Genomic DNA, 14,994 nt, shown 5'->3' with positions numbered 1-14,994 from the left:
AGCATACCAATACATTCATGCATTTAGCATAATAATAGCTTAGAATGCAGTCCATATCATACATGGAAACTCAGATCTTTCATAAATCACAACCAGGTACCCTGCAAACACAGACCTCCAAAAAATTCCCAATCTTTATTTTGCACTAGTACACTGAAGCTCTTTGAAATTGAAAATACTACACAAAGCCCTTAAAATAAGTGATCTGTTCAGTTCCAATTCTCCAAATCCATGCTGGAAAAAAAACATCTTTATATACTCATATGTACATAACGACAAAACAAAACCATAAAACAAGTTTATACCTTGTTTTCTTATTTTGTATTTGGCTAGTTATTTCAGAAAACAGCTCCATCCTATCAATTTAATAATAAAAATGGTGCTTTTAACAAAAGCTCTGTAAAGTGAGAGAGAAGGACTTGTCTGAAGGGAAAAGCCTGCTCAGAGTAAAACTTGCTTTCCTCCAGTACACGTCTGGCTAATTCCCACACCGACCGCAGGTTAAGACACAGAATGCTGCTGGCTGCCAGAGTAATAAAATAAAAAATAAGCTAACACTATACACCTCCTCACAAACACTCAGGCCCAAACTTCATTAAGTTGAATTCTTCGGTTAACATAAGTAGAACTGTTAAATACCAGTTTCCGGGAGCTGGCCTCCAGTCTCTTTCCCAGCTAGAAAGGGTGACACAGTAAGGAGACCATGGTAAAGCTAGTTCCTAGGTTAGACAACCAGGCAGGGCACTCCAGACCGAGGAGGGCAGGCTCCCTCTGTGCTGCTATGAAGGCTCAGTAGTCCACGAAACACATCTTGTCCAAACCTCTTCCTTGCATTACCTGGTAACCCCAGAGGACAGTCACACTCATCACTCCTATTCTGCCAGAGAGCAACGTGTCCCATGTGTCATTTCAGGAAGTTCAGTTTAGCTCCAGTTGCAGAGGCCCTTGCGATCTCTGGCTTAAAGGAGCAACCCGATCCATGGCTGCAGGACACTGAAGGCAGTGAGAGGATCAGCAGGCTCCTAACACTACTAGTTTACCACAGAGCTTTCACTGCTGAAAAGATGAGACGGGTCTGATATCAAGAGCACAAATTTAAATTGTCCAAGTGCTGGATTTCGACTTTGCTTACAGCACTGTGCTTACAATGAAGAATATACTACTTCACATGAATTTTAGACAATTTTAATTCCTCATCTTTCAAAGATAGGGGCCAGGGAACAAGGGTAGTTATGCTACATCTATTCCAAATTGATAGATAAAACAATCCTGTAGAGCATACTGGAAACGAATGATAGAAATTTTGTTGTAAGATACCGCACATTTTCATATATATATAGATAAATAAATAAGCACACACACACCCCCTTGTTGTACTCCCCCACCCAGCCCTGATTTTAGCTACTTCATAATCACAAGATCTTTTAAATGCCCTTAAAGCACCAGGGAACAAGGAAGAGAGTGTTTGAACTTAGATAAGATGCAGAACAAGACATTTATGCAAAGCACCACCTTAGAACAAGAAGCAGCTCAGATCACAGCATGGCTATGTCCCTCAAACTCTCTTTCATGTCAACATGCAGGTTGAAATGAACAGCTTATAACTTATATTACCAGACTCAGAGATTTATACTGAGGATATTTTACAATAGAATAGTTGTTTTTCAAGGTCATCAATAGCTAACAACTGATTTTAAATGTGCCTAAAAGCAGGAAAAAAAAAATCTATCCCATTAATCTCTACCACACTGGGTTTCAAAACAGGACACGAGTGTGTAGTATTTACTTCTTTGATAAAACTATGCTGTTTACCAAATTAATCTCAATCCATTTTCATACATTTAACTACACATCAAGAAACGCTCTAGAAAATTACACTGCAATTCTATACATACTAGAATGAAAATAATTAGGGAACAATCATGTATTTGCCTAGCAAATATGTTTTCTCAACCAACATCTAACAAAGTTCAGAAATAAAGTTAGTCAGCAAAGGAAAACTATAATAATAACTAGAAATAGATTTTTCCAGGTGAAGTTGTGAATCTCCTATGGAAAGGTGTTCTGTAATCTATAAGAGGACACAGGTGTCTTCTCAGATTTTCTTCAGATACCCCACACCACTGGTTCAGAAAATCCTCTTAATTCTCAAATTAGGTAAACTGGATAAAGGAAGTATCATTTCAATGATACAAATTCACACTATTATACTTAAATTCATTCAGTTTCCCTACACAGCCAGATAATTATACTAAAAACTAATTGAGCAGGTATTTCCTTTCTTTTCAAATGAAATTAAAACTAAACTCTTTTAATGAAGATCAAGAAACAAGCTACTTACAGATAGCTCAAATACGCTGTTTTGCTGTATAACTGCAAGACATTGGAGTTCTACCAATACAGGGCATTGCAGTTTAAAAAAAATAATAATAAAAACCAGTCCAAAGTTTCCCAATTCCTCCACATTTAAGTGTAAAAGACTGATCAGCAGACTCATTCCTTTTAAGCTATGGAGTCTTCATTATCTGCAGCACCTTTTTATTGGAGAAAGTAGTTATTGACATTGCCACAGTAGTTTACCAAGGCTGCTCCTTTTCAGCACTACCAATCCTTTGGGAGGAGAAAAGAAAGGGTACGCCCAGATTTTGAAGTCTCCTTTAAATATAAGTTGCTTATTCACCGTTCATAATGATCATCAGATCTGACCTCCTCCTGGTTCCCTCATCCCTCAGGAAATTTTGCTCCAGTACAGCCTGCATGGCCATCTGTCAGTTGACATTAGAGAAAGTTTAAATACAACTTAACAGCGTCATCCCATAGCCACTAATTCTGCATCGTCAATAGCTGTATCTTCAATATTTTAGAGGTAACTCATACCTCAGGGTCCCACATACCATCTTCAATTCAAACAAGTTATGTTTAAAAAAGGGGAGAAAAAAAAAAAAGAAAAAAGTCTGCAGAACTTACATTGACTTTGAAGCTTTGTACTGAGCCATCCAGAAAGTGCACATTACAGATAATCTCCGATCGAGTTTTCTCTTTTGGTAGTTCTGACACTCTTATATTATTTATCCTCCCACCTAAGGCTCGCAAGCGGGAGTTCATAACTATTGCTGAATAACCTATAAAACAAACAAACAAATCATATTTAACAGAAATGGTTATAATTTAAAGATTCATTGTACTTTTACTTATAACAATACTTACAACATGAAGGCCTTATTACAAACATGTAAAAAACATTTTTATAGAAAAATCAACTGTAAACTTAAGTTGCAAACCAGAAAATACATGCCTATAAAGAGGCTTTTATGATTTAAAAGTACTCAGCTTAATGAAATCACAGCTAAACCACTTCAACTTTTGTTTAGATTAGCTATGCACTTTTGCCTGTTTAAGTCAGAAAATAACCCAAATACCTATTATACAGTAGAAAATCAATGCTAGAAAAAAGGGTTTTTAAAAAAATCTCTAATAATTCCATCACAGCTTTATAGTATTTCTTTAGTTTATATTTCTTTATTTACCACACAATTTTCCCTACAGCGAAGCTTCCCCCCACCCCCGCCAAACCACTAAACAGAGAAATAGTTTTGTCTTAATGCAGATTACTTTCTGCTAAGCGGAATTTTGCTATAGGAATATATATATAGGACATGTAAAGCAACCAGAATTAACATTAAAAAGGGTGTCACTCTTACAATCTACAATACAATACATAATACTCCTACAGTCTACAATACATCCCCTTTTCTGAGGGATACTTGTAAGGTATAAATTTCTGGCTTCATGATTTTTGTTTTCGAAATAATCTTCAGAAGCATTAAGACTGAAAGCTATTCACAAATGTAAAGGAAAAATATTACTGCTCAGAAGGAAGAGATGAATTAAACAGTCAAGCCTGCAAACATTTCCACCAAGAACGAACCCAATCTCTCTTGACTGCATCAGTTTACCAGTTAACATGACAATACATGAGACAGTTGGCAGGCGAGGCAGAGGCATCCTTCACTTCTAGATCCGTGCACAGTATGAATCTGCATTAAGCTGCCAGCCACGTTACACAGGACCAAATGCCACAGGGCGGTTCCCAAATCCCCCTTATCCTCTCTCAGCCTCAGAACGGAGGCTTGCTTTCCCTTGCTAGCAGCTGAAGAAACCAAGTGTTTTAGAATAAAACTGCTTACACTCACATTCCAAGTTATCAAATCTACTCGAGATCTATAAAAATCAAAACTTGTAACGCACAAAAAACCGCAAGATACAAAATTCCTTTAAGCACCAAAAGGGAGCCAAGCCATGCAACCGTCCATTTTTGCACAACTTACTATCTGTACCTAGAACCAGCTAAAAGAGCTTCCTTTTCACACACACACAAAAAAAAACCCTGGAAACTCAGAACTCAGACACCGAAAAGCATTCAACAGGTACTCTCACGGATTTGTTCACTCAAACAGTTCATAACCTGCTATTGCAGTTTTTCCTAAAATCAAGACTGTATATGTAAATTACGCAGACTCATTTATTTAGTTAGCACACTGCATTTTTCTCCTGGGAATTTTCCTGTTCATGAAATCTTTATTCCAGCAAGCTCTAAATTTACAGTAGCTAAGGTTTACACTGGATATTCATTCAGCATTATTTGTCTTCCTGTACAAATCAGGTGAAAACACAAATTACTCCACATTACTCCATTTATTCCCCCTTTTCACCTTCAAAGATTAAAAAGAACTTTTCGCTTGCAGAAACAGGCCTCTACCCATTACTTCACTGATAGACAGAAGTAGAAAATTATTATTCACTGTGGGACAGTGATTAGACGAGAAAGAAACATTTTGCCAGCCAGATTCAAAGCTTTACGAGCTGGCAGAGGACAGTCTCTTCTGTGTTAGGTTGACTTCAGTGGAGAGCAATGACCCCAGTGGCTCAGCCCCGGTGTGCTGGGAGAAGACAGGGGACCCTCTCTCAGCTCCCACACTCCTAGGCCAGAACATGCCCAGGATGAGCTGTGCTTGGAGATCCAGTGGGAATTCTGCCCTCCTAACCCTAGCCAGTCTCAAATATTTTTACTGGGATTTATCAAGTGCTGTAATATGGCTTGATCTTGTTAATCCCTTATTTAAGCTTTCAATATAGGAGCCAATAAGATAGCACTTATTAATAGCACTATTAGACAAAATTGGCCAAATAAAAATAATATACATATTTTTCTTATGTTGCCACATACACGTTTGCTACCAAGAAAAACAAGAACGTTTCATAAATGAACCCTTTATAAACAATTACGCACTTTTCAAGTAAACAGCAGCACAAGTAATTCCAGGTTCACTACAGTCCCTCTCTATAAAACCTCTCTGAGGAGCTACAGAGCCATCGAAAGCATCTGAGAGTTAAGAGTACTAAGTTCTAGATTAGATTTGCAGTTGTTTTTTGTTTGTTTTTAAAGACATATATAAAATATATATTTATATATATACTAGCTATTAACAGTTATATTTTATATCTTTAGGTCACATGCTTTATACAAAAACTGAAATTGTAAGTAGGAAATTCATCATAAAAAGATTAAATCTTTTCGATATGACCTTTTTGCATTGAGTTTACAAATGGAAACACAGACATGTGATTTTTGTAAGTTTCAGACCATTTCATGTTACATGAAATTGGTAAAACAGGAGGAGTTCATGGTTTTATACACAGCCCAGAGACTCAACAAAGGCCGTCCTTGACAGAAGCAGCTGATCATGGACACTCCGCCAAAATCAGGATAAATGGCTGAGTATCTGGACAGCAAAGACATGAGTCAAGCAGGACTCCAACAGCCTAACCAAATCCCCAGGATACTGCCAGCAGCCGCAAACTCAAAGCACCAAAGGAAGGGGCCTCCTCTCCAGCTCCCAGCTACCCCCCTTCCAATGTTACACCCCACAAGACCTGAAGGAGTCACTTCATAGTGTCACATCAAGTCATTTTGTGTGTGCCAGCTTAAAGCAGCGCTCATCACGTCTCTAAACAAAACAACTTTGTGAATCCCTATTCACCGGAAAACAGAAAGCGAATAAGAGAGACTGGCATATGAGTTACAAGCACATTATTTACTCTTTTAATCTTAATCATTTCTTCCATGGACAAGACACCAAAAAAAAAAAAAAAATCTCATACACATATAAAGCAACCCGCAATTACAACTGTTTTTGAGCTAGGCAAAGGGTCGCTAGGATCACACACAAGACCTGATGCCAACCAATTACCGATTAGCTTAGCTTTACTAAAATAAGCATCTCAAATACAGAAAGTTAACTATTGTTTTAATTTTAAAAGTTACTTTCACACAAAGGTAACACAAATGCACAGAATCTTCTCCCACAATCAAATCACACAAACTTACAAGAGCAACAAATGCAACCACCAAAAGAAGTTAACATCTTCTAAGTGTATTTCTAAGCAAGACCAGTTACACCTCCCTTCTGCAACCATTAGGCATCAGTGAGGCAGAATAAAAGTGTCTTTTCCTCATCTTTTATATTGAAGACTGACTTTTAAAGGTCTTTTTTCATGCCAGCTTTTCCTATCTTTACAACTCACTTGGGAATTCTCAGTAAAGAAACTGTCATGATCATTAACACATGTGCTACCAACAAATTACATCAACAGCTTTTCTGCTTACACACTCAAGAATTTGCTTTATAACATTACACACATATAAGCACACATTTTTTTAAAGTCACTCGTTGCCACCAGTTCATTAAGTAGGGACTTTTCTCCTCCTGCAATCCTGTGCACTCCTGCTTTTTCTGGAGAGGAACTACTGTGCCCTAAGGACTCTTTGAGGCTTTTTATATTCATATGAATGAAAATTTCTAGCTCCCCGTTGTTCTCTTTAAAAGCTCATGAATTTCTATCCATTCTATAGTATTTACAAAGGATAACACTGCTCATCACTTTCATTACCCGAGCTACAATATGTGACCATGAGGGGTTAAATTATCATGTTCTTAGTACTACTGTTATCTCCCATATATTTTCAGAAATGGGGTTACATTTCACAGTTGTTATTATTTTATTTCAAAGATACAAAATAAAGTGAATCGGAATACAAAGCAGTATTAGAGGTGTTTCTGCCCCAGTATGCAGTTCCAATGCAGCCGAAAGTGCTCTTCAACATGCATTGGCTGGTTAAAATGATCTCCCACCTTAGCAAACCTGATTTTTTTTGAAGGAATCTGTATTTTGATTCTTCTTCCATTTATCTAAGTACATTTCACATACCCTAAAAACCATATTGTTCATCAATGCATCTTCATGAGGGCAAAATCATCCAGGCAGCTTTACTGAATAGAAACAGAAGTTTAACTAAATACTTAGGAAAACTAGTTTCCTTTTCCACCTTATGCAGAGAAAATGCATCCTCTTTACTATGTTCCCAAAATGATACTAGAAGTCTCACCATTAATACACAACTCAACTCTAAGGTGTTACATGAAAGTCCTACAAGTTATTTAATCACAATATCACATGGGCAAAATTCCATGCAAACTCCAGGGCACTACTAAAAGGCAAAACCAAGAAGTGAGCTTCATTTTCCTCATTTGCTCCTTATTTATGATATTCTCCATCAAGTTTTCCTGACAGAGGTTAACAGCCACATATTGATAGTGAATTCTATCTATAAACAATAATTTGGAAGATAAAAGTAGACTTTATATGTCTTGAAAATACAATTTAACAATAAATATTGAGCAGATGAAAAATCAAATCACAAAAGTCTTAGAGGAAGCATTATAATCTATGGTTTAAAAATTCAAGAAAGAAGACATGTTGCCACAATATTTTCTGACTAAAAGCTAGAAAAGAGGTCGGTATCTATGTTGAACTTTACTGCGCACATACGTGCATGCCACTGTATGCAAATCAGTGGATGCAAGTTTTTTCCAACTGTCACCCCTAAGAGAGATCATTGTAATAGAGAACTTTCATCTCAAAATTAAATTTAAAATTATTAAAAAATAATCATAATCAATTTTCTTATAGCTGCTTCTGATGGCTATCATCAGTGACTTATTCCAACACAACAGAATTATTTAGCTATCATAAATAATAACTGTAGCAAAGTATTCTGAGATAATAAGTTGTTTTCAAAAAAATACAGAAGCAAAGTTTTCATCATTCTAGCTACTGCCTTAAGGTTTTTAGCAACAGTGACATTCTTCACAGAAAAATGAGTACATTAAGAACTAAAGTCATAGGCACATGGCTTTGAGGGTTTACCTTCAAAAACAGGTATAAGAATACCTCTAACAATATACTTTCCTGGATACATCGCCAGCCAAACACTTATGAAAGGTAGTGCAAAAGAGATTAAGGGAAAATAAAACATAATAATAAAAAAGAGTCTTTCCTTGGTGAAATACGTCTCTTTAGCTGGTGTTATGCTGGAGTTCATCCATAAATAAGCCTTCAGGCTAGACTGCATACATGATGACATCTTTATTTGCTTATTTAGAAGACACTGAAAAGCATTTTGGTTTCAATGTAGGTAGTTATGAGGGGAAAAAAAAGAAGCCTCAATTTAAAAACAAAAAAAACAGCTCAAAAGTAATTTCTAATACTCTTTCCTATGCTCGTCTTCACAAAATTAGAATTTAAACTTTTAATTTACATGCAAAGGCAATAAAAGCAAGTAGGCAAACTGGATTCTTCCTAAGTTTAGAAATCAGAAATCTACTTACTGCACCTTAGTCACTCTCTGCTAGAGTAAGGTCTAATATATTCAGCTGCATAAATTAAAAAAAAAAAAAATCCACACCACTAAGAGGTGAGCTGCTTAATTAGCACTTAACACTGAAATTTAGATTAGACTTTGCAAGTCTTCTCTGCACCGTGTTTCTCAGGTTAATTCCAGCTGGAAAGGCCTTTCAAGAGCAAACTAACTGATGTGAACTCTGCATTCAGCAGAATCACAGAGGAATGTCATAGAGAAAATAAGCCCAATTTCTGATTCTGGCACTGAACTTAACTGGCATCAGGATAGGATTGCCTTCTAAGACTTCTACCTGCAAAGTCTTAAAGGAGGTGATTAGCGTCAGGTATTTGAACAGCCTTTGCTATTAAAACTGAAGAGGACTCAAGGACCAGCTCGCAATAAAGCACGACAGGCTGCTACCACAGAGCGATAAAGATTGTATAGTCAAAAGGCATAAGTCAAGGAAACATTTTAATATGGTTTGTCACCAAGTATGACGCGGAAGCAGTGCCAGCTGCAGAGCAAGTACCTATAAGAGGGAAACGGGTCTGTAGAAAGCAGTAGGTAACTTCTATTGCCACAAAGCTTAAAGAGCTCAGCACATTATATGTTCAAAGAGGAGACTGCAACGTGGTCTAAGAACTTCCAATAAATTCTTCAAAAAGAATTAAGATGGCCTCTCAGTAACAATGTTCACCAGCAAGAATGTATATCTGAAAACTTAATCTTGGAATCAGATATCCTAACAGTAATTAAATGTTGGAAGAGCCTACAGTGAAAAAAAATACTGACCATCACTTTCAGTACTATCTTAACATGATTTAATCCAACTTCTGAGCTACTGTATAGTAACTGTTCAAGCTTGAAGTCTGCAACTCTGGTCACACCAACTTCTCTCATGCTATTTTATGTAAATAAAATTAAGCTGTGCAATTAAGTCATTGCAGAATCCAAATGTTTCCTCTTACACACTGAGAGGTATTGCTGTTAGACCTTAGATACTGGATTAGCACCAGTACAGAGATACCATCTACTGTATGCAGAATGAGTCAGGGAACAAAAGCTCATGAGAAGAAAAGCAGCTGAAGTCATAGCAGAGAACTCCCTACACAATTCAAACATCACGAAATAAAGATGAGAACCAGACAGAGCCTTCTAATGCCTTTCAAATTTTCAAAAGTTTTTATTGCTCATTTAAGAGATTTATGCAGTATCTGCATTGTTTACATATCTTTTAAAAAATCATATCTTAAAACAATATATTCACTGCAACAGTGGCTTGTTGATCCATTTCCTGCACTGTGTGAATTGAAGAATTCAGGAACTCGATGGTTTCCTCTATGGCCTACTTCACCTTTAACCACAACTGTGGCATAAAAGATGCAAACTGCTCTTAAGAAAAGGTAGGATTTATCACAAAAGAAAGCCTTTTGGGGCTACAAAGAAGACTGCATGAACTGAAACTAGAATCTGCATGTTCAAAGTCTAAGTTCCTCACAATGGCATTGTCTAACATTAACACCGTTAACAAAATACAAGGAAAGCTGAGTCAAAAGGGAAGATGGACATTTCAGCGCCCAACTATCCATTTCAAGCTCCTCTAGGTAGACTGAAGCATATATCAGTGTAAGTCTTCATAGAGTTAACTGCCTCAGGCTATATATTAAACATGAAGCTGTATCTACACCTACACCACTCAGGTAAACAACTGATGCCATTAGTTTACAAGTAGCTTATAACCAAAATTTAAAGCCCAACAAATAAACACTTACCACTGAGTTTTACAAAGCGAAGCTACTAAAACTATTCTGAAAGCTCAAGTTCCAAGTTCACAACAGCAATGAAATTTATATACAAGATAATCTTATTCTGTTAGTTGGTAATAAACTATTTCATAAAATGACTGTATGTCAGAGGAGAGCAAACCTGCAGGAAGTTCTACCACACAAACATCACTGACAGCTAAAACTGTGATAATCAAACAGGAACTTTACCAACTGTACTACAGATTCAGTGAAGAAGAACAGAAAAACAGCCATCCAAAAACTTACTCTAAAAATTTATACGGTCCTTATTAGAGATGGACCAAAAACATATATTTGAAGTGGAAATTTTACTGTTCTGCTATACCCATGCTTAGTTTCTAGACTGCCTGACTGCTATCAGCCTGTGCTAGTTTTACTAAACCCAAAAACACATCCCTTTAAATAAAGCACGGATTATCCCCTACCAGCATTACGCTGCATGCTAGATTGGCATGTCAGTGCTAATCTTTATCTTCCTAGGGTAAAACCATAGTTTCACTTTTTAGAAGTCAGAGTAATGACTTTGTTGAGAATGACAGAAATGCATCGATTCCAAGTATATCATGCTTCCCAGTGTAACACAATTTTACTGATTGAGAACATTTTTTAAAAAAATCTATAAGTTGCAAAAAATGTTTATCTACATCAAAATACTATATCTCATTTAATAACAGTTATGCAACACAGTTGGCTATAAAATAAAAAAATACAGCTTGCAGGTAGTTCCTCTTACTGAGTTGACTTATGGGTGTACTAGGAAAAAAAAAAGCTTTCCAGAACAACTGCATGTCCAAAGCAATTTTTTTTCCATATTAATCAGTCTAGTAAGAAACCTGTCTACAGTGTTTGCCTCTGACTTAACACGTTATGATTTTCATGTCAAAGCAGCATCAGAAATAAGACATAAAGCAGTTCCCAAACATTTAATTTTCAACAGTTCTGATGTTATTGCATATGACATTCCATCATCCTTGTTTAAAGAAATTTTAGTCATTCTTTGAAAAGCCAGGAAAGAACCAGAACAATCTGTAGCCAGAACAATAGAGCAGTAGATTAAAAACTTAACACTGCAAATCTATTTCTGATGATGCCACTAATGGTACCTTGTGAACTTGCCACGTTTTTTCTCCTCCTAATTGAATATGGATAATAAACATATTATGTAACTGCCAAAGCATTTTTGAAAACATTTTAAAAGCAGACAACATATTATAGGTAAATGGATTAAGAATTAACACCTTGGAAACAGTTTTCTACAGCGCTCTTTACTTCTACAGCAGGACCCAACAAGAGTTTCTAGTAAAGAACAGAACACATCTTACATCTCTTGCCTAGTACAGATTTTGAAGGCAGTGCTGACTGTCTTGAAACTACAGCATCAGTTGGAAAAGGGAACGAATCAAATTACACCAATTTTCCAAGTTTGCTCAATGTGCACATGAAGCCGGAACTGATGAATTTTCCATCCACCCTAGTTTTGTGTTTTCATTGAAAGACTACTTCAGCCACACAAGTAATCATAAAATTGTGAAGATCTTGGAAGAGTTGGGAACACTGGCTCCATGATGCTCATTTGAAATACTCAGACATAAAATGAAGCCACTAGTAGTGGTTCCTGCACATGTTACAGATTGCAACATACCATCATATTTTTAATAGTTGCTTTTATATATATATGTATATATGTATATCCAGTCCCTCAAGATCAAAAGACAACATATATATTCTTTGTTGCTGATGAAGATTTTTAATTTACCCGGCCATTCGATAAAACACTTTTTGTTTTCGACTTCAGAATCAGGCAAGGAGCAGTCATCAAGACTGATAACAAAATATTTTTTTTCCTACTATTCACACCAGGTTGAGGGGGGAAACTCCTACAGCTTATTAGGCAATTTTTAATTATATGACAGATTTTGATCAGAACTCCTGATCCCATATCAGACAAAACCAAATTCAAGTTCTGCAGAATCATCTAGGATCTTCCATTGATGATCACAACTCTGAACCTGCTTCTTAACACAATACATACCTGAGAAGTTTCATCACTAGCTACAAGAAACCCTTGTATATAATACTTGCAAAATAGATGTGTGTAAATATATATATTTCTCCATTTCTTGGAGAAATGCATAGATATCAGAAAAAGAGTCCTGTAAAACTGTGTCAAATTAAGCGCTCCTTAGAATTACATCCTGATTTTTAGTCTACACCCCAACACTTGATACTTCATGGAACTGTTTCATATACATTCCTGCTTCAAGCATTTATAACCCATGCTCTGTCACAAGCCTTTAAAATAGACATCCTCAAGCATGATAGACAACTTCCTATAAAGTTGTAAAGCTCACAGCCACAAAATGGCCCCAAAGGGATGTAGAACAGAATGCTAGAAATAATGCAGTTAACCACAGAATGCTATTGAAGAAAGATAAGGTGGCAGTATAACCTAAGCACAGCTATCCTTCTGCTAAAGGAAAGGAAATAAATTAACAGTCGATTATAGAGAGGGCTAATAAAAACTGATAGCCTAACTTAGAGCAGTAAAGAGGTAAAAAAAAAATCCTTTCAGACATCACAGTTGTATTCCATTTATCCTCTGGGACTGTCCAAAGCCACCCAAAATCAGAAGATTCTCTCTAATAATCTCTCCAAACTCAGCATTTTACTTGACATAATTATGCAGAAAATTCTCTCTCTCCAGCTACAGGAAAGACCTTGCAAACGTGTCACAAAAAAGTCTTGCAACTCACAGCCAGAAGCTAAACACCACCTCCTGCTACTTTGACCATAACTTGGGAGTTCACATGTTCAGATCAGCAAAACTGAGGATGTATCTGTTTGTCTCCTATCTGCCATGGGAAGGGGCAGCTGGAGAGCAACTTCAAGAACCTTTACAGCTCACTGTTTTGCAAGCCTGCAAGCAAACAGAGAACACACAGAGCCAGCCGTATGAACATCTGCATTTTGTAAACAAGTCTAATGAAAGAACAGTGTTCTGCTGCTTCATCTGCGTCGTCATCTCATCTCCCTCCCTCCTTGGGACTAGCTGACAAATTTGTATTCTAAGCTTAACGAAGTACACCTTTTTCTTTGTTTACTTGTTGCAAAGACTTCAATATGCCCAGAATCACATCAATTTATTATCTTCCAGCAAGACCAAGTTGTCTGCAGTGGCACTAACTGCCTACCGCTCCCATGCAACTTTCTCACACAAAGAAAAGACAAAGCACGTGTCAAAAGACAGCACTGCTATCCAAAACAGAGAGCAATTTTTCTAATCTCTGCACATGTTAACATGTCCATATTTTAAAAGAAATTCCTACACATAGTGAGGAAAAAAGTATTATAAATATGTGACAGGACATGCCCTGTCTTGCAAACAATCCGTGCTTTCTGTTTTTCATCAGCATTTAAACAGTGTATGCTTTAGACCAAAAAAAAAATCCAAACATTTATACCTTTACATTCCTGTTAGGCAATTTTTTTTCATCACGCTACAAAACCTAGCAAGCAAAACATGATGTACCTCAAGGAAAGCACATTTCAAACTTTTAACCTAAAACCAGGGCAGGGCAGAGCATGACTGTAGGAAGGTGACTGGGTAAAGACCTCTCTCACTCTCCTGACCGAGATATGCCCCACATCCCTTTCTTCCGTTACCCTTTCCTTATCCCAACAACAAATAGTGCCTTCACAAATAATTCAAGCCCATTTGTTTTTTTTTTTGATCATCTGTTTTTAATGCAGCTGCCCAGCTAATGATAATTTATAATAAAGTTTCCTGTTGCTACCTGAAGCAGCAAGCCACATGAACCTTACCTTTACAAGCTTGTTATGTTACCTTGCACAGCAAGGCTGACTTAATTCACGGAATTAAACAACTTCCTTGTTTTAGAGCACACATTTATTATTTATTATCTACTCAACTGTTGATATCCAAGAGTTTTAGAGTTGGAGGTTGCTTTATACCTCAAACCCATTAATATGGTTTTCCTGAGTAGATCATACCTTTCCCAGTCCTTCCTATTTCATGTTTAGTATTCCTGACTGGCAAATAAAATATTTATCAACTTCACTCAAAGCAATCTTAGCCTGCTGTTGCAACTGATTACAGAGGAATGCAGGTCCACTGCCAGCTCCGCTGCTTTACCCTGAAACAAGAGCAAAACAGAAGTTGTTTCGAGTGCTGAAATCCAACAAACCTCTCTCCAGGCTCCCACACCATTAGGCACTTCACCTGGCAGCAGGAACAAGCAGTGCTTCCTATCAGGAAAATTACTAAAAGAAGAACATGAAAAGGCTGGAAGAAAAGGGGGAACGCACAGTAGCACCTTATCAAATCAGAACTATCTTCACAATACAGTTGGACTAAGAGGACAAAAGTCCAGAATTTTTAATGCCTACTTTATTGCTTCTTTCACAACCCTGTCATAAGTTAGAAAG

At 36.8% G+C, this 14,994-nt stretch overlaps 1 protein-coding gene across 2 annotated transcripts in view; it reads right to left on the bottom strand.

Moving 5' to 3' along the window:
* Positions 1-3,118, bottom strand: part of PTPN3 (protein tyrosine phosphatase non-receptor type 3) — an 84,480-nt gene extending 81,362 nt beyond the window's left edge. For both annotated transcript variants that reach the window (XM_010222790.2, XM_010222791.2), the window contains exon 1: positions 2,968-3,118. In XM_010222790.2, coding sequence (XP_010221092.2) covers positions 2,968-3,105 — 138 coding nt within the window. In that variant the 5' untranslated portion in view covers positions 3,106-3,118. The remainder of the gene's footprint in view (positions 1-2,967) is intronic.
* Between the last annotated feature and the right edge of the window lie 11,876 nt (positions 3,119-14,994).

This window comes from Tinamus guttatus, unplaced genomic scaffold, assembly GCF_059628265.1.
Source record: "Tinamus guttatus ecotype Peru unplaced genomic scaffold, ASM5962826v1 Tinamus_guttatus_pri_ptg000025l, whole genome shotgun sequence".
Classification (NCBI taxonomy): domain Eukaryota; kingdom Metazoa; phylum Chordata; class Aves; order Tinamiformes; family Tinamidae; genus Tinamus; species Tinamus guttatus.
Note: the sequence above shows the minus strand (reverse complement) of the source record. Positions and strands in the feature narration are given on the sequence as shown.